Source organism: Pygocentrus nattereri, chromosome 2 (assembly GCF_015220715.1).
Source record: "Pygocentrus nattereri isolate fPygNat1 chromosome 2, fPygNat1.pri, whole genome shotgun sequence".
In the NCBI taxonomy this organism is placed as follows: domain Eukaryota; kingdom Metazoa; phylum Chordata; class Actinopteri; order Characiformes; family Serrasalmidae; genus Pygocentrus; species Pygocentrus nattereri.
The window spans coordinates 30,953,811-30,974,941 of NC_051212.1; the positions used below are offsets into that span (position 1 = coordinate 30,953,811).

The 21,131-nt window shown below is 40.2% G+C and overlaps 1 protein-coding gene across 4 annotated transcripts in view; it reads right to left on the minus strand.

The window, feature by feature from the left end:
- LOC108436233 (serine/threonine-protein phosphatase 2B catalytic subunit alpha isoform) overlaps positions 1 to 21,131 on the minus strand; it is a 91,562-nt gene that overhangs the window by 51,359 nt on the left and 19,072 nt on the right. For 2 of the 4 annotated variants that reach the window (XM_037545616.1, XM_037545609.1), the window contains exon 1: positions 15,388 to 15,460. The exons of 1 other annotated variant lie outside the window; for it this stretch is intronic. In XM_037545616.1, coding sequence (XP_037401513.1) covers positions 15,388 to 15,457 — 70 coding nt within the window. In that variant the 5' untranslated portion in view covers positions 15,458 to 15,460. Of the gene's footprint in view, positions 1 to 15,332; positions 15,349 to 15,387; positions 15,461 to 21,131 lie in introns of those variants that run through there. One more of the 4 variants, XM_037545618.1, reaches the window with a different exon arrangement.

A 21,131-nucleotide genomic window follows, 5' to 3' on the forward strand; every position in this document is an offset into this window, starting at 1 on the left:
AAACAGCATTACAGCCCATGCCTCAACACTACCTCCACCATGCTTGACAGATGAGGTAGAACACGTTGGTTCATAAGCAGTTTCTTCCCTCCTCAAACCTCCCCCATTCTGGTTTACCATATCTGTGCTTAAGATGCTGTTCCAGAACGCCGGATTTTTAAAATTGTTTTTATGGATTCCGGCTCTAACTAGGTTGGATTTTTAAGGCTTACCAATAGTTTACCGTTTGTTTTAAAGCTTGTGAAATTACTCTGGTCTTCTCCGGATTGTTGACTTTAATACAGATATGCATATCTCCTGGATGGTGTTCTTGTCAACTGTTGCGAAGGGAATTTTCTTCACTAAGGAAAGAATTCTTCTCTGATCCAACGCAGTTTTTTTATTTGGTTTTTAGGACCTTTTGGTGTTTCTGAGCTCAACAGTGCCCTTTATTTTTAAGAATGTACCAAATAGTTCATGTGGTCACATCTAATATTTTGGCTATTTCTCTGGAGTGGGTTTCCCGAAAGCACTAAAGCACAGATGATTTTTAAATCTTAGAATGACCATCACACTGAAGATTATTTTTTGAGCTCCTCAAAAACAACTGGACAAAAAAGAAATAATGGGAGGCTATGTATAAAAATGGTTGCAATTCCTACAACATTTATCCAATTTGGATGTAAATAGGCCCTACTTAAAAGTGAAAGCCTGCACATTAAACTTCTATTCATTATTTAATTTTGCCTGCAAATGCTGTGGTAGACAGATAAAATAACAACTTTGACAATGTCCAAATACTTATGGACCTGACTGTATCTACGACAGTTTAAATTTTTGCTTGATGAAAGAGTCTTGAGTTTTATAGATTCAAGTGACATTCAGGCTCACAAGGCAACTCGCTGCATGTGTAAATGAAAACCAGGACTTTCAGAGTTTGAGATCACAGATCAAAGAACAGAGCACTAATTTATTCTAAAAATGACGAAGATACTGTTATCAATACTGTAATCAATACATCATTACTGTAATCAATACATTGTTAGGTTGCCTAAGCCCTAATAGTTCCCTCCCACTAAGAATGGCTATTCTTGTATTATCAGCCACAGAGAGATACACAGCTGGGGATCCATCACATGTCAGAACTGACTACTCACCTCTGTTATTCTTTATGATTTAAAACACTTCCCCCAGTGTGTGATAAAACCAGTACCTCTCTCCCTCTTTAGTGAAAGAAAATGAGACAAGGTGAGGACAGAGAGTGTGCCTTATTGCATCTACTCCACAGTTAGTCCTGTATGCCTGCAAAATACTGCTGCTCATTACGACAATGTGCAGTTGATTAATTGTCTCATTAAGAGAATCAACCACAAGTGTTGCCTAAATGACTTCCAGCAACTTGTGACAAGTAAGTGGAGGGTAATTTGACATTATCAGTGGCCATATGGGGGATTTTCTGTAAATGATGAAAGCAATGAATTGGTTTGAAGTACTGGTGATGAAGAGGCAGACTGAAAGATCTGGGTTGAATCAGAGAGTGAAACACACGCAGTGTCTTGAATGCTGAAGTTTTACACTCGCCAAAAGCCAACGTATAATACAGGGTCTTAGCTGGTCCTGAAATTATTCAACATTTAACAAGCAAACCCCTAACTCCTTGGGTGTTCTAATAACAAATGAATGAACACACACACACACACACACACATACACACTCTTCCAGGCCAATGCTGGCTTGGACGAAAGTATGAGTAAGTGACCCTTTTCACCCTGTTCTCATGCTGAACCCACTTCTACCTCTCAGCACTTCCAAAAAGCCATAAGAGGATGTGGAAAAAATTACCACTCTTTTCTAAGAAGGAATCTCAGAATAAGGGTCTGTTTCAGTGTAATAATACACACTTTCAGAGTAAAGACCATTTCATAGGGCAGTTTTAAGTGCATAAAAATCAGTTAAGTGAATAGAATAAACTGGCGTTCATACTGAATTTCCACAACCCTGCTGCTCAGTAGCAGAATAATAATAGACTAAATAAAGAAACATCTAATGAGTAAATAAGAATCAGTATTTTTTTTAAACAAACTGTGTCATACCATATACATAATTTAATAATGATGTGCATTCTGACTAAAGCACTATTTGACTGGGATTTGCTTTACATGAGGATGTTGGTTAATGTCATTTTTATAGTTGTTTCTCAGTGATTTCAGTCCCACTCAAATGTGCCATGTCAGTCACTGTCACTGACTGCATGCTTCCATGCCTGCAGTGCCTTTTACCTTCTATAAAATGAGCCGTAGAAATAACCCCAGGTTATATTAACTGAACTGATCATAGTCTGTGGAAAAGGAGTTTCTTTAGTGTGGAGACACTCCAAGAAGTGTTTACTTGTGTTCTCTGTGGCTAAAATCAAGCCAATATTCACCGGCCTAGCTCAGAACATTAAAAACGTAAAAAATACCAAAAATGTCCATGCAGTGATGTCGACTGTTGGCTGTGAATTCCCAAACTAATGATAACGCTTAAGACACAGCCCATTTATTTAAGACAGCAAGACAGATGTTTAGGTTAAATGGAATAACAGCTAAATTAAATATTTTAACAAGTTTTTCAAAACTGCCCCTCCCATCTCGGTCATCTATACTCAATCTCAAATATGCATCGCAAATATGTATTCTGAAACTGGTTTCAGGTTTCCTAGACCTAGTTTAAGTCTAACATGGACAAAGGTCAAACACCATGGACACTGCAAATACAATCCAAGACTAGCCTTAACCATGTCCAGAAGACAGAAATCAAGATTGTTCCACATACAGCTAAAAACATACAGCATGCATAATGAATAATGTCACAAGAATGCTGTAATATTGTATAATTAATAAGCTTTACAGTTTCTCTAAAATGTTGGAATCTCTACTCAAATTTTCATAATTTTGCTAGACCAGGGAATGTTAGCCCCATCACAGAAAGTAATTACATGAAACGGTAGTAAATATTTTGCCAAATTCCCAATACAGTGTTTTAGAGTGGGACAATAATACCCAAACGAAACTTTTTTAAACTGAGAGGACACATGTAGTGTCACTGGTCAATTTGAATAGTAAATAAACTAGCTATGTGTTAGTAGACAAAGATTCCTCTGAGGGAGCTTCTACACACAAACAAAGGTTTCAGATGTCTGGTTCCAGTCTCCATCACTGTGAACAATTTTGACAAGTTTCACCACTTCACATCAAGCCACTCTGAATAGCTTTGCTTATATCCTAATGACTAAATTATTAAGACATTTTAAGAACTCTGTGGATTTCTGGATGCATTTCTCCCCATTTACAGCCCTTTAAATGGATCTTTTCTCTAGGTTTATCTTCAAGGTTGATCCAGATTTGTCTGTGAACAAAACAAATATGCACAACATGATGCTCTAATAGCTGTTTGTACTTTTCTTGTTTTGCCATAAAGCAGTCACATGCAAAAGTCTGGGTGCCCTGGTCATGGTTTTTTTTCCCCCATTTTCTACAGACAGCACACTGCTGCACATTTTTTTTAAATAACTGTTAAAAATGACTGTTTATTTACTCACTTTTAACATATATAAAAAGGTTTATATTTTGTTTTCTTTTTTCCAATATGTTAAACCCAAGAAATAATTAGTAATTGTGTTCGAACAACCAAAAACAAAACATGCAATTTGACTGGGAGTGTTTAAACCTTTGCACACGCCTGCAGATATACCCACTGTGGCCTCTTTAAGCAGATGTGTGGAATTGCAACTTTAATTTAATGTATGCGTGAGAGAGAGAAAAAAGAAAAACAAATGTAGATGTTGTCTGCAGTACGACACTGAGACTTGATCTCCTCAACGTATCTAACCCCGTTGAGCAATTTCTTACGCCTTTAGTCCTTCCCACTTCATCTGTACCGCACACTGTTCTACTAGTAATGCCACATCAAAGCACATTCTTGCCTGTAAAAACTTTGCTGAAATGTCCACTGCAGTGACCAAACAGCCTTTCAAACATCTTCTATTAGCAGTCATCTAGAGTGTGACTATTTAACCAAAGGAATATAATGCGTAAAGTGTTTCATGAGTGCGCAGCTGATAACAAAATCCTCGCCAAGACATGACAATGTCAATGGTTATGGATCACAATATTTTAATATATGAACATACCATTGTCAATTATGGGAAAAATCTATGAGGCAACTCCGACAGAGCCAAAGGGGCAGGATTGCAGTGATAAATGTATATAAGTAGAAAAGTTTAAATAGAAAAAATGCTGCTCCGCCTCTCCTCCATGTCAGCCAATTATCATGCATAATGCAAACAACTCATCTAGCTCCTAGCATGGCAGCACAATCAGAGGCTCATGAATAATTCTAGGCTCCCTTGGGACTGTGACTAATTTCTCCAGCAGATAAGAAATCTGATACAATGCCCTGATTATGCCAAACAATATCGGTCGTGGCCCAGGTCAGTAGTTCCAGTTGAGAAGTGGTGCTCACCACTGCTATGGTGAGATGTTTCACTAAAGCTAAGAAGCTGATTTCAAATAAATACGGGTATTAACTCTACCTATTCATACAAATACTTAGAAATACTATTTTCTAAATATTTGCTCTCTCTTTCAACAGCTCTTTCAACAGCGTATCTCTATGAGTGGTACACTTCCTGACCACACAACAACAGCATTAACTCTTGGCAGCCATCATGATCAACAGCACTGTTCAGATCAATTATGTTATTTAGCCTAAATCTCTATTATCTTCAATCTGGAAAGAGAGGTAATCTGTCCAAATATACAATGACTTGGATTACGTTCTGATCCAGCACTTCTTGGAACTCAATTATTACATTATTGCGCAGTTACAACAACCTCTCTTTAAATGTTTCTGAAAAGGCAACGGTCCCCTCGAGACCTCTACCTCATCTGGAAGATCCATTAACTGGACGGCGTGTGCTTCAGAAACAGTTCTGATGGCAGGGTCTGCATCTGCTTAAAGAGCCGGAGACCTGCTAGTGTCATTCTCTCAAAACTGCTCGTCAGTCAGACGTAAATATGAACCTTCTATGAGCATAAACTGAGTACAGTGAGTGAATTCCCATGTAAAGACTTGGAGGGGGAGCCCTGGGAGAAACTACTAAAGTGGCTTTTTGCCAAAAGCTGCTAAAATTCATCCGTGAGTCATTAGTTTTCATTATAAAATGGAAGTTGCCTTGGGCTGACTTCCAGATTTTGCTCTCGAAAACGTAAAATAATCCCTGCATTACTGAATCACATGCATATGATTTCACTTATGTACTCAGAAATAAGGGAATCATATAAAATCTTAAAATATAAATAGAATTTAATATAAAAGATATTTTACAAAAGATCGTACAAAACACAGGAAAATAGTCACTACAACAGAACCTTCAAAAGTAAAAACATTCTTAACCCTAAAGGGGACCTGCTATGTTTTTATGTTTTTTTTTCTTTAGTGTGTTAGGTAGGTTTTTTGTACATGTACATAAAGATATAAGTGTACACCAGAGGCAGTAAGTGTTAGGCTACTTAAAGACGGAATAAGCAGGATTTATCAGCTACCTTTTCTTCACATTGTTCAAAGCTGGCAGCAAGAGAGAGCGACAGACAGAGAGAGCGAGCAGGCGAGCAAGAGAGGGGGGCGTCAGCGAGAGAGAGAGAGCAAGCAAGAGCAAGAGAGAGGGGGGCGAGAGAGAGAGACAGAGAGACAGAGAGAGAGAGAGAGAGAGAAGCGAGCTTGAGACTGAATGAAGAGAGGGAGCAGCATTAGCGAAAACAAGGCAGTGAATCAGAGAAAATAACCTTATTTTCTGATTGTTTCACGGCTGTTACGCTCCAGCACCTACACACAAGCCTGCGGGAAAGATTTTGCATGAAAGTAGGCGAAGTACACACTTTAGCCTATCTCCTGCTCTGTGAGTTTGCAAAGTGTAAGGCAGTTGTGGGACAGTTCTGGCAATTGACCAATCAGAACAGAGTGGGCAGTGCACTCATCAGGAGGCAGGGCTTAAAGGCACAGGCGCTCAGAGTGTTTCAGTGTGTTTTTTGTAATACTAATGCACATAAATGTATTCTAGCAGAAAAAAAATATGAACACTGCACACGAGCATAACAGGTCCCCTCTGAAGTCTGTAAATGCAGTAGGATTTCTGTTGGTCCATTCGTCATGAAATGCTCACTTAATATTAAGAGTTGCTGCCTTCATCAAATGGAATAATTGAATGAATGAAAGAATGAATGAACGAACAAGAAAAATGAAGTTAGAAAGTTTTATTACTGCAAGATTTCGTTCTATTATGCACTACCAGACTTTTTGATAAATGACTAGAACGCTTTTATCCCATAATAAGGGCTCTCCTTCAATAAAAAACTGAAAGTCAATTTTCATTAACCCAGTCAGTGCTGTTACCTCAGTATCAACTCAGAGACCACAGAGGAGTCATGCTCTCATGTCCAAGTCAGGGCCTAGTGGCCGGCTGGCCGCCACTTCAGAGAGAAACAGCCCTGCTGTCCTGCACCATTTGTCAGGCCAGCAGATGCCAAGAGACACTTTATCTCAGCTCCACAACATTTAGACAGCATCTGCTTACAAACCAGCACATCTACTCTCTGGAGCTTTGGTAGAACCTGCACTTTGCTGGCTTGAATCAGAGCCAAGTGCAGCTTCCCTCAGTCAAGCCATTTATCAAAGACACTTAGTTTGCTTCTCAGGGAGAGATTTTTGTATTCGGGGCCCTGCCTTAAGCCAACATTGACTTTGCAGATTTACTTATGTATGCACACTGTCTTCATTCTGTTTGCTTTGCATTTAAAGTACATATCACTGATGCCATCATCAGTTGCAATACTTGTTGAGCACAGCTGGCACTGCAAAACTGAACATCTTGTTTTATGACCATAATTAGATAAAACTTCAAAAGGCATAGAACTATGGCAAGGTCCAGAATAAAGCGTTGCTCTAAAATTAGCGTAATATGGACGCAAAAGAGCAGACAGGGGGGATAATGACATTATTACTACTGGATTAGTTTTATCAGTACATACTATACCCTTTGGTACACTCCAAGCTGAATGTTAGAAACGTTTTAACTAACCGTTGGGATTCCCCTCTTCAGGCTGGCTGCCAATCACCAGGTCAGCATTAACATTCTCTCCAAATCATTAGACATAATGCTTTTTCATTTCAGTGACACTTAACATGACAAGATATCGAATAAGTCTTCACAGAAAAGCGTGGAGCAAGCAGACAGATGGCTGTACTGTAAAAGAAACTACATCTAGTGCTTATGAGTGCATTGTGTGATTGCCTGTGGTTTGCCGTGTGTGAATATGGCTGTGCGCAGCAGCTTCTGGCAGTGCTAAAAGCGCTGAGGCTGCAAAAGTGGCTTTGAGCCCCTGGGGGTTGTCGAGTGGGCGAGGGCATCTGCCACCATCCTGCACTTTACCCTCCCTCAACTCTGCCACCATCCAGCACTTTACTCTCCCAGACTGCCATCAACATCCAGCACATTACCCTCCTGCTCTGTGACACCCTCCAGCTATTTACCCTCCCACACCTGCGACAACACCCAGCATTTTACCTTCCCGCGCCACTATCAAAATCCAACACTTTACCCTCCCGCACCGCTGCCACAATCTGACAATTTACCCTCCCACTCTGCTGCCACCATCCAGTTTTTTTGCCTTTCCGCACCACTGCCACCATCCAGCACTTTATCCTCCTAAATCGCTGCCACCATTCAGCACTTTACCCTTTTAAACTACTGCGAACATCTAGTACTTTAGCCTCCCAACCACTGCCACCACGCAGCACTTTAGTCTCCCACACTCTTGCCCCACCCAGCACTTTACCAATTCCAAACTGCTGCCACCATTCAGCAGTTCACCTTCCTACACTGCTGCCACCATCCGGCATTTTACCCTCCCATAGCACTGCCATCATTCGGCACTTTATCCTTGCAAACCACTGCCAATATCTAGCTCCTTAGTATCCCACATCATTACCATGATCCAGTACTTTATCCATATATCCTGCTGTCATCATTCAACACTTAATGCTTCTCAAAAAAAATAATAATAATAGTAACAAGAAGAAGAAGAATAAAGAAAAAAGTCTCAGAGACGAAGTATTCAGGATTATAGTACCTTGGAACATCAATAAAACCTCATAGAAATGGGGAGAGAGAGAAAAAAGGGACAGACAGACAGAGAGGGAGGGGGAGAAAGAGAATTGAACACAGTACATTGAAAAGGATAGTGCCATTCTTAAATTGCAGGACGGAGCTTTCACCCATAAAGGCTGAGAGAACAATGGGGGTTAGGAGAGAAACGCTGATCACTGATCTAGTTGAGATGAGAAAGAGGAATGCACTTATTCACCACTGCCCACAAACTCTTACCACTACAGCAATTCCGGGCTAGGGAGGTTTAAGTGCATTGCTCTGATGGAGGCAGGGGAAAATGTCAAAGGGTGAGAAACATAACAGAAGACTCCAATATACCATCAATGTAACAGAAACAAATTCCCTCTAAACAACACTGTTGTTATGCCAACAAATTACTAACAAATGAACAATGCTCACTAAACATTGGGATTACTTATTATGTTAAAATAATTCTGACAAAAATGTGAGAGCAATGATTTCAAAGTGTCACTAATTACAATGCACTACATTGAGTAAAACTGGACTAACTATGCTGTCTTTGTAAAGGAATATGCAGTTGGTCAGAGCTCTTTATGTACTGACAAAATCCACAATATGCTCAGAAAGGCAATGTGGTGTTATTACATAATAAAACTGGCATACTGCCCACCTGTAACTGCACCAATCCTCACATGCTGTGCCAGAGTGCTGTTGCTCAGAAGCACTGATTTCTACATCCAGATTTGATTTTGTGATTTCACTTGAAATAATGGCAGCCTGTAAATAACAAAGGCTATTGCTGTGCAATATTTTTCTAAACACTTAAAAAAATTGTTTTGCCTACTTTAAACCTAATTCGAAAGGTAACGACATTAGGCAAAAGGCAAACAAAGCAAGTAGTGATTTATAAATCTCATCTGAAATGTATTCAAATAAAATCAGTACAAAGACAAGTTATTTATCATTTTTCTGGTCAATGTAGTCATTCCTTGTAAAAAAAAAAAAACATGTATTTTGAAACTGATAACTGCAAAAAATTCCAAAAAACTGGGACAGGTGACATTTAAGAGTAGGAGCATTGTGAAATGTTCAAAAAACATCTTAAACATCTTAAACAGGTGCTTATCTGAAAAGATGGGTCTAGGCCCCCGCTATGTCAAAAATGCATCTGGAAAAAGTTTAAAAATAACATGCCTCAGCAAATTAATGCAATAATGTTTTTTACCCTCTAATGTGCATAGTATCACCAAAAAATTCAGGGAATCTGATGAAATCACTATATGATGATTAAAATTCACATAGACACTTACTAGCACATGTTAACCATTACACAAGTGAGATCACTGCAAACTTAACTGGTCCGAAAATAGCTCACTTTAACCTAAGCCCTCACTCAGGGCACACATTTTCAGAAACACAAGGTTTCAGCTTCCCTTAAGGATGTGCACACACATCTCTCAACAAAACACTATCAAATTCTTAATTTAAGGCAAGAAGCTTTCATTGAAAAAATGCCAGTATTTTCAGGACTGAATTGCTTGGTGTTAAAAAGTGCACAATACAACTCTATGGTCCCATCACCCTGGGATCAGTTGACTTATTCCGCACAAACAACAAAAACAGTTTCTAAAGGGCATCACGTATACAGAGGACACTTTCTGTGAAGTAAATTAAAACTGAGACAGAGCCTTGGCTTCAGGGCATACTAAACTGGTTTAAGCATTCTGACTCAGCACGAATCAAATGCTGCAATGCTAAGTAATGAAATGCTGAGTAAAAAAAAAAGGAGCTCACAAATTTTGGCACCACAGTGAAATTTCAATTACAGGTAATTCTATACCTGTACCTCTATACTTTTATAAATATATGACTATATGAGTCATGTGTTGGTGGAACTGTTCGTCTTTTGCTTGGAGCCAAGTAGCGAATGTGTTTAAATTGCTCAGTTATTTAAACAGTCAGACTTGGCCGCACCCTTTTGAATCAGAAAGCTAATCAATTGTTTTCCCCCCAAATTGTAAATGTTTGCAACCAATCAGGCTTTCATAAATTCTTAGGACAGCCGTTGTTTCTTCAGAAATCACCCTTCCTCCTGCCTGTGAGTTCTCTGGAAGTACATGGAACATGAATAATATACAGAGGATTAGTCGAACATTTAAGGCCATGATTGCTGCTGCCAGTTTTCATTTAGCGGCAGTTCAAAAGGATGAAAAGCCAGGGAACAAATGAGCAGTAATCCCCCTTCAAATCCCAGTCTACTCATAAACACCATCTGAATGAAACTGCCCCAGCAACATCTACTACTAACTCCTTATAAATTACCTGTTGTATTGCCACTCAGTTTAATATCTGGTTTTAGTTTGATAAGTGTGGCTAAACTAACGTCAAGTCATCTTGCACTATAGCACGCTGTCTGCTGTACCAAGTGCTATTTTATTTAGCGACTTCAGCAAGCTTTCTGCTATTGATAACAGAATGCCTCAGACTCTTGCAGGCTATGACACAAGGCCTAATCCCTTCAAAACAGACAAACAGTGATTTCCAATAAGGTATGCTGGACTCAGTAGAGCATAATGAAAGTGAGTAATGAAAGAGAAGCTTGAAAGGCGATGGCCACTGTGTGACCCTGTTCAGGGCTGGAAATGCTTAACTTTAATCTACATAAGGACAAGATGAAAAAACGGTTCCCTACACACACCCACCCACTCGTCCACCCACCCACACATGCACAAATCAAAGACTAGAGGCTATCTCAAACATTCAGTGCCACAATGACTCAAACACAATACATGGACAACATGCTAGCCCGCAGATATGCGTGGTTGAGCATTTTCCACAGTGCTGGGCTGCGTGAAAGCTTAACAACAGACAAAAACAACCGAGCCCTAGCATCAAACAGGCACCTAGCTTTAAGACGCGCAGCGGAGGGTCGTTTAAACGTTAGGTTGGGTCTCTTTAGCATTTGTTTGTGGGTGGGAACACAGGAAAGGTCCTAAACAGAGCGAAGGGAAGACTTTGAAGCCAGGCCTGCAAATGAGGGGTGCAAATAACAGGGAGAAAGAGAGAGGGTACGGGAAAAGGAGAGGAGGAGTGTGGGGAGATGGTGCCGTATTATTGCGTACTGGCAGGTTTAAAGGCCGCTGGGACGGAAGCTGATCCAGGGCCAGGTGACGCCCACACGCATCGCGGTTGGTCCCCCTGGCACACTCAGGTTAGAAGGAAATGCAGAATTGAAACGGAAGGAAGGAGAAAGCGAGAGAATGGAGATAGTCCAGCTGGCCACTGCTGGTCAAAACCTTGTTTATATGACTAAAAAGTATTTCTATAACGATATGTAAATGAAGTCAGTAGCACTGGTATCACAGCACAGTGTATGTAAATAAAACTATTTTGGATGCTTAAGTAAACCTTTTTTATAGATATAGGCTTATACTCCTGGAACCATATTTAACCAGCCAATATATCGGTCAAGCCCCAGTACCCCGGAAGTACAATCTACAGGCCAGCAAGTCTTGTGAATAGGCATATGCATTTTTAAAAAAAATGTTGTGCCAATTCTCGGCTTCCAAGAGTAACTGACCATGCTAGCATGAACTGTGGTATTACACACCCATAAACAAGTCGTGTTCCCTTCAGGCAGAAAGTCTGTCTTTGTGTTCCCTTTCAGACACGCTAGACACTACACCACCCTGTACAATGCAATACAATGGCATTATTAGTTTATAACTTTCCTTTCATTTTCATTACTATACTTTCTCCAGTCCAAACCCAGATAATAGCTTAATTGGCTTTTTTATTGCAAGTTACACCATAGTAAATAAGATATGATTTGATTCCAAATGCCAATTTCACCCACGGCAATGGCATGCATGAAGGCAAAAAAAAAAAAAGGCAACAAATTGCTTTACTCCGCCCTGTGACATCTTGCGAAAGGCAAATAAATAAACAGGGTAAACAACCAAATAAAAACCAACCATTTGAAATATTGGCCCCTCTGCTGCACAGCGCAGAGAGAATGGAACTGAGTCAGTACGGGTTGCCAGGGAAACTGAGTGGCACAAAACCACGCTGATAAAATCACCCATCCATCAGTCTAAAACAATAACTATTAAAAACGATAGCAACATCGTATCATCTGTTTTCTATTGTATGGCTATCAGCTGTAGAGGCTGAGATATCACAGCATCTACTGTCAGCACTGAAGACATGAACTGAGCTTTATCTAGAAGTGGTACAGATATAGATTCTGTGTCTTCTTTGTTTTCCACAGAATGAACAAATGAACCAGAACCACAAAAGTTAAAAAAAAGAAAACAAGTATATAAATGAAGGAATGAATCTTTTAAGCATTTGGTATTTGTAAATTGTGATTTTGATAACAGTGGCTTGACCTTTTTTGTCCAAAGCATTGTTTCTTCCTCCTTTTTCCTGACTGGTGCTCTTTTCTGTATTTTCTTTATTTTTTAGTTTTTTATTCTTGACCTTAAAGCTGTAACATATTTTTAGATCAATATCTCAACCACTGCAAGTAGTTTTGGGACAGTGAAAAGCATACTGAAATAATAATCATCACTATTATTATTATTATTTAGTTTGACAATAACATAAAATGTAACAATAATGTGAACTCGTATTCAGTTTCATATTTATGGTTACAGTCACGGAATGTATCAAAGAGGGAGCTGACACACACAGACACATAAACATTAGGGTAAAATGTCCTCAATAATAAGGGCTGGTTCACCCTGACAACACACTCCACTCTGTCTCCCAGACGGACTTCAGGTCACACAGACACTAATAAGCACTGCCGTGTCTCCTGCTGTGTGTGTGTGGTCTGCAATAAAATCATGCATGTTTGCCTGACAAATAGTGTAAGAGAAAAGAGAGTTCCGGGCGGGCGTTGGTTGGGGCACACCAGGGTAACCATGGAGAAAGTGAAGATGCGACTTTTTTACGGCATGTGCAAAAATGTGTGCAAAAGAAAAGACCCCCAGAGAAACATACAGAAGTGAGAGTGTGTTTTGTGTGGTTTCCTGTAGTTATGAACGCTGCTCGCCCGTACACGTGTAATGACGATTCTAAAGATGTTCCCCCCTCTCCGTGCTGCTGCCTCCCCACAATACCGTAACACAGGATTAGGAGACATTAGGAGAGAAAGCTCTAATCTGCTTTACAGCGGGACCAGCCTAAACAATGAGTCAGTCAGAGTTAGAGAGAGAAAGAGAGAGGGAGAGAGACAGACACAGACAGACAGAGCGACAGAGAGAGAGAGAGAGAGAGAGAGAGAGAGAGAGAGAGTGTGTGTGTGAGTGTGTGTGTCAGAGAGAGACAGTATAGTACTGCAGCATTATTTGTCATGCCAATAAAGCACGTTGAATTGAAATTTAGACAGGCAGACAGGCAGACAGACAAAAAGGGAAGTACTGTGAGAATGGGAGGGAGGGAAAAATTAGAAAAGAAGTGAATTAGACAAACTGAACGGTAAGTCAGTAAATACTTTAACAAGCTAAGTATCAAAGCATAACAGCCAAATTCCCCTGACCATTCACTGAACTGCATTATCAGCACACAGCTGGCAAATGGGAAGCCTATATTTTCTCATGAACTGCAGGCTGTTATTTTGCATTCAGCAACAATAACAGCAGCAGACTGTACTGTGAACAGAAGATACACTACACACACAGAAATCATAAACAGCTTCCTAAACGTTGTTTGGCTTGGTTGTACAATGAAATGAAGAAAAAAAAAAAGGTCTGTCACACTCGTTTATGAGTATGGTTCCTGAAAGGTTCTTTGGGGCATCAAAAGTGGTTCTTCTATGGCATTGGTCCAAAAAATCTTTAATGACACCTTTAAGAAGGTTAACACGTAAAAAACGATACAGAAATTTAAAACTGATTATTTCAGTTACTGCACTGGATTTCTGAACTGAACCATCAGAGACCGTTTCAGACAGTCCTCTAGACTTCCAGGAAGGTAACCAAGGAAGGAACCAAGAGGGAACGTTTGGGTTTGTGAGGGAGTGAGCTGCACAGAAAGACATGCAGAGAGATATGCAGAGAGAAGCAGAGACACAGACAAGCACAGAGACTCACAGAGACATGCAGATAGAAGTAGAGACACAGACAAGCACACAGACCCACAGAGACACTCACAGAGACATGCAGAGAGAAGTAGAGACACACAGACAAGCACAGTTTCACAGAGGCTCGCTGAGAGATGTGGAGCAGGCCTGGGTGTTATGAAATTAGTACAATATTTTCTAGTAAAAAAACTAATTATTAATATCTTAATAATATCACCCCCTCCAAAAAAATAATAATGTGGCAGTTTTTACCTATTTTCTATTCTATTTTAGTCTATATGCATTTTTAAAAATATTGACTGTGTTAATGAACACCTTGAAAATAAAAACTCGTGTATTGAATGTGTCACTGAGTAGCCCAACTTCTTTTAAAAATTCCTTCATCTGTCATTATAATAAACATTACCGCAAACAAGTGTGTTCATGAGCCTCTTCTGCCACAGATTAGCGGCGACTTGCAAATAGTGCTTTCTGCTGGGGAAACTTCAGACTGCAAGTGATTTCCAAAGCCATACCCATGCTCATTCCACTTTAAAAAAAGGGTGTTTCCCATCATTACAGACACCTTTTCAGAATTCAGCTAACAACAAAGACACTTAATCTGTATAGAATATACTGTACACTGTAGACTAGGATCAGAGGAATGCTCTCTTCAGGTTAGAGTTAACTGCTCTACACTAACTTTCAGTTGCTTTAGTTTGTGTTTTTACAGCAGGCGAGCTGACGTCCAAAGCATGTCACCATTCATTTTCAATTCCATTTATGTAAAGTAAATTAGGGGAATCCAAGAGGTAAAGGTAGCATCATAGTGAGTAGCACTGAGAAATAACACAGGCTGTTTCTTAACAAACCTCTCGGTCTCGGTCTCTCTGACTGCTGGTGCACGAACTCACACACTTCTTAAACATGAACCCCAATTTTCCAAAGTATTTTCAAGCTGTTTAATGGTAAATTAGTCCTCTCTAATTCTCTCACGTATTTTACCAAGATGGCAATTCTTGCCTTCACACATGGCCATCAGATTACTTGTTCATCATCGACGATATCCAATTACTTCACCCTATCAGCCAAGCCTAATGCAAAGACACAGAGACTCACAGAGAGTTGTTGACAGATGTAGAGGAGCACAAAAGATACATCGAGTCTCACACACCAAGATGCAGGATGATGCTCAGAGCTACAGCAAGACACGCAGGGAGGCAGAGAGACATGCAGAAAGACATGCAGAGAGACACACAGTCGTTCTGGAGGACCGATCAGTCCTCCATCTTGCATTCAGCTGGAGACAGTGACACGGCTCTCCAGGGGAAAACGTGTCCACGCAAGCACAGCAGGCGCACACAAAGATGCCTCTGTAAGCTAACTGGGTCAGAGAGCAGTAGAAATGCATCATTGTGTAGTTGAGTAATTTAGCAAATTTAATGCCGGATGACAGCTAAACAAAATCACACAATTCAGTATTTTGGCAATGAAACTAACTTCATTACTCCACAGTGAAAGACTGCAGCATCAGAATACTTTCCAAACCAAATCTTAATAGACCCTTAGGCTGTCTTATGTGTGCATCAAATGAAAACACATAAGATGTAACAATCCATGCAGGTCTGAAACGATTTCCTAATCTAAAATCAAGATTCAATATGACTTTTCATATTTAATACATTATGAATATATTGCATATAATGGATTTATACTACAGAACTCAGAAAAAACTGATTAATGGGGTACAAATAGAATGTATTCGTAACACAACCCTCTCCTCCCCTTTTGACATGCACTTTTCTCAGATCAGGTGCACCTGGATGTGTAGTTTTGATTATTCACAGTGGTTTCTATGAAAGAGTGTACTGGCAATTAAAATGTTCATTTTCCATTACACTGTTAGAAAACACTACTATGTTATCCAGAAGCAGGAGGCATAGCTGACAGGACTTGTCATGTTGAAGATATTTCATCAGTCATCTGAGGGCCTGCATCAGGACATCTGCTGGAAAATTGAACTGACGATGACACTCGGGTGTCAACATTTTTGTGAAACATTTTTTCACATTTTTAAGATTACACATGTATAGTTTCCTCAGCTTACTAGTGCATTTCAATGATTTGGATGTCTGAAAACCTCCTCAGATGCTACAGCACATTATTTTAATAAGCTGCAATCAGTCAGGCCAGAGATGCTGAAGGGACATTCACTAATAGGCTTCAAAGAAGTCAGCCAAGTAGAACATGTATCCACCTTCCAGGGGGCATTAGCATTCAAGTTTTAGTGTGTGTCCAAAGTGAGGCTATGGTTAAACATATGCAGCGTGGTCTCAGGTACCCAGAGATAGACTGTTAATAACATGATTTTTGTAGGCTGTTATTGTGTTTATTTGATATGGAAAGGACAACATCTAACAAAGCCAAATTTTTGTATTTTTCTGGACAAGAACACATATATACGTCATACATAAGTCATGCCTCATTGTTACTCTGAATGAACAAAACAATAATAAGCTCCAAAGCTTGTGTGCAGGGGGAAAAAAAACGATGTCAAAAAAGTGGGCTGTACTAGCCATTTTCTTCTCCTGTCTAATGGCAGTGCACAGATTTTGATAGCAAAGTGCATTTCATGTTTAAAATATATCTTGGTCCAAAAGCAAAACAGTCCATCAAGAACAGCTGTCGACTTGCACACCATAACAGCAGAAACAGGAAACCAGTGTTGTCATCAAGCCTTAAATCACTGCATGGATCTGACAATCAAAACACAAGTACAACACTTGATCCTCACACACAACAAATCGAAAAATCTGCCAAAACTCAGAGTGTAGTGACAAATATACCACATGTACAGCATTCTCTCAATTTCTGTGGTCACAGCTTGGGGCTGAACAGATCCTCCTGCTGGGCTTTAGAGGTAGGGACAGAGAAAGAGAAAAAGAGAGAGAGACAGAAAAAGAAGAAGAAGAAAAGAAGAAAGCTCCCAAGGAGCAGGGGCCTTTCCCTCAATCTTTCTTGCCCACTGCCTCACATGGTACGTGTGAAATGCAATGACTCGGCAGATAGTGCAAGGATGAGCACGTTCTATTTTAGCTTTGCACACTTAGCGCCCGCGGCGGGGCCCAGTGAGCGCCTGACCCACATTAAGCCCAGTCTGCAGCGCCGTGCGGCTGCGTTAGCTAAAGTAATTACAGCTCCCGCTCCCCCAGCAGTCTCCCAGAGGAGCAGAGTCGTTTACCGCTGCGAAAAGCGTTCATGACTGGGTCGCCCAGGTGTGATATGTGTGTAACAGTGTGGATGTGAGTGTTATGATATGTGTGTGTATGAGTGTGTGATGGGATGTTTCTGTCTGAATGGCTACAGTGGTGTGAAGTATTGCTCAGAGACTTCTGAACATGAGAGATGAAGTGGAGACCTTTTCACCAAGAGGATCTGAAGTCTAGCATAGCCAAAAATACATGGTGTCGGGCACTGTAGGACCAAGACAATCCTCTAGCGCTGGCTGATACATCCTCAATGCCTGTACCTGTGTCATACAACTACACTGATTTTTTTGTTTCACTGGTTTATATAGATACCAACACTTTTATTGCAATATAGGGCTGTCAAAATTAAAGTCTATAATTTGATTTTGTTCAACTCAATGTAAAAAAAAAAAAAAGAAAGAAGAAAAATCAAGACAGGAGTTACATTACCATACAATGACACTGCTGACCATAAACAAACCAGACAACAACAATCTATTTGTTTTATAAGCATGTCTACTCTATGAACTGAATAACCCCAAAAGACAAAAATATGTTCTTGTGTGAGGAAACTCAACTGTCTGTCTTTACATGGCAGACTGTTCGTCCTTCAAGCCAACATTCCATATGTGACCCTTTTGACCAAATGTACCTAAATATTAACTTTACTAATGCTAAAATAACTATTACCTGATACCATAATATATTTGCAAAACATTGCCATATTGAATTTTATTAATACCACCCAGCACTGATGCCCCACATTTAGCAAAACATGAAAAGACTTTCAGAGGAGAGGCAGACAGAGTCTGATACACATGAGGTGAAAGTGAAAAACGAAGACAGAGAGGGCTGCAGAGAGCCAGACTGCGAGAAAGCAATCTCACTGAGCTGGACCTGAGTTCTGACGCAGCAGACAGGATCAGCCAGAGGTTACTGAGATGTTTCTGAAGAGCCTCAGGAGGCAGATACCATTATGAAACCTTTCAGCTAAAACAGAGCAGGTACATCTGTTACATTTATGACATCTCACAGCCGTGACCCATATTAATAGACGTTACTCAACCAGTCAAAAATGCACTCAATATCAACAGGCATGACAGACAGATAGAGAGACGGACAAAATAGCAAGATGGACAGAGACAAACAGAGAGAGAGATGGAGAAAGATTATTGTTATGAGCAGATCCTCCTGAGGGTGTTAAGAGGGAGGGACACAGAGACAAACATAGAAAAAGAAGATTTATTATTATTATTATTATTATTATTGTTATTGTTGTTGTTGTTTTAATAATAATAATAATAATAATAATAATAATAATAATATCATCATCAATATATTATTGTTGTTGAAATTGTAACTGGAATAGAGATAAAGAGAGAGAGAGGCTTATAAGAGATAGAGAAAAAGAAACATTCATCTAGGTCACATGTGTTTTCACTCACATGATGGCTCTATGATTGGTGTCACACATTTGCTTCAGGACAGTTACTGAGGATTTATGGAGCCATTTGGGTACTTAACATTCAAAAAACAGGAGGTTGTGGCTGGGATGAGGAATAATAGCAATATAGGTAGGCTAAGAAAAAACTGACTGGTGAAACCCAAGTGACTATACTGAATCTAGCCATTGGTCACTACAGTGATCTGCAGAACTGCTCTGCACTGTGAATAATCCAAGTAAAACATTATGGTGTGAGTAAGGTGAGATATGACTGCCCAGTATAGACAGGGCAGCCGATTTGGACTCAGAGTTGGGGTGATGAGATGGCTGACTAGGAAAACAATGGCCAAAAACTCTCCCATGTGTAATTATACACTTTCCCCATGCTGTCTTTCTACTAAGACCCTGGCCAGTTCTGTTAAGTGCAGCTGAGGTAGTAAAGGGTCTGAGACAAACGCGGCTGACGCAACTCTCCAGCCAGACCTTCCCCACTCTTCCAGTATTGTCCACTATAAATACACAACCTAGGGGGGAGGGTGGGGGGAGGGCAGTGTCCTTAGACCTTCATAGTGTTTGTGTGTGTGTGTGTGTGTGTGTGTGTGTGTGTGTGTGTGTGTGTATTAGAGTGATGCCCAAGTGCGGTCTTACACGTAGGCGAGCTCATATGCAGGGTTGGACATCCAATCCTCAGCCACAGAGGCCAATGTGGAGCTGGATTTGGCTGTCCCATCAGGCCGAGACATTCCTTCTATAGCTCGTGTTACTGGCTATACTGGGCACTAGCAGAACTGCTTGCTATACCAGGCAGCAAGGCTACCAGCAATACACAGCTTAAAGAAGGTTAGCAGTTGTTTCCAAATCCAGCAGTGGTTGCCGTCTACACATGACAAATCAGACTCTAGCCAGGTTTCCATGGTAATATGACACAGCAAATATACTATGTGTCCAAAAGTAACCTGACACAGTGAAGTCAACTACATTAAGGTGCACCCCTTAGGAATGCTTTTGCAAGTGAAGGCAATCAAATACTCACAACAATGTTCCATCCTCCAGTACAAAGATTTTTTCAGGAGAGTAGATGCTTTTACTGCAGCAAAGGAGGACAATCTCCCTATTAATAACCTTGATTTTAGAAGAAACATGGGATGAGCAAGTGTCTACAATCATGAATTTTTGTGGTCAATTCCGATTTCTTTGACTGATTTTTAGTAGCCTTTTCAAATCAAAGCTCACATATTTTATTAGCCTATACATATGATAACTTGCAGTATAAACAACATTATTTGCTGTTTAAAGGGCAAAATGAGCAAGTATCAAAAAACAAAGTACATGTCATTTAATTACTATTCACTGACACTAACTCTTCAGATCTCTGATGACCTTATGCAGAATGGCAGCAAGAAAGGTAGGATTGAAGACATTCTTGGTAAGCACAACGGTTTTCTACAATGTAGGAGCTGAAGTGAATCAGTAGGTCTGACAACAGGAACAGAAGTAGTGCTGTACTCTCTTCATGCTGCCTACAACACACTACACTACACAAACTTAGTAGGCCTGGCTTGCGCACCCACTCAAAATAGCATCCATGTTCATTCTTGTAAATGGAATGAAGTTTTATAATTAAAAAGCTAAAAACTGAATTAACTGAAAAGTAAAATAATAACATAAAAATTTAAGAGCTCTCTTGCCAGCACTAGTGAAGCACCGGAGGTGTCCATGTGGCAAGTCCGCTCTCCCACGCACGCTGTGGTGGCTGCGCATTCCACTACACCCGGCCATACGGCCCAACAGCCCGCCATCAGAACCCTGCCAGTCCCACTGACTAACAGAGTGCCTTACAACACGTGACAGCTGTATTAATTACACTCAGCTAAACTAATGTCCAGAATGAGGTAACGTTAAGCAAAAACAGTCAAAGCAAGTTGAGGCTTGCTTAGAGGCAGGCAGGGGTTAGAGGGACAGATGCTGCCAACATTAGGACAGAGAGAGTGACACACATTCAAAGAAGGCAGATTTCTCATACATAAACATGTAGACAGCTGCACAATAGATGGTTTGTTAAAAGCTATGATAATTTTGGTCAATTTTGGTTAATCAGCCGCTTCATAAAATCTGATTTTTTTATTTATCATATTCTGTAAGTATCCTGAACAATCACAGTGGCAGACGAGCGTTCCTGTGGGAATTCTGGAAAAGCAAGGAATTCCATCCAGCAAAGCACAACAA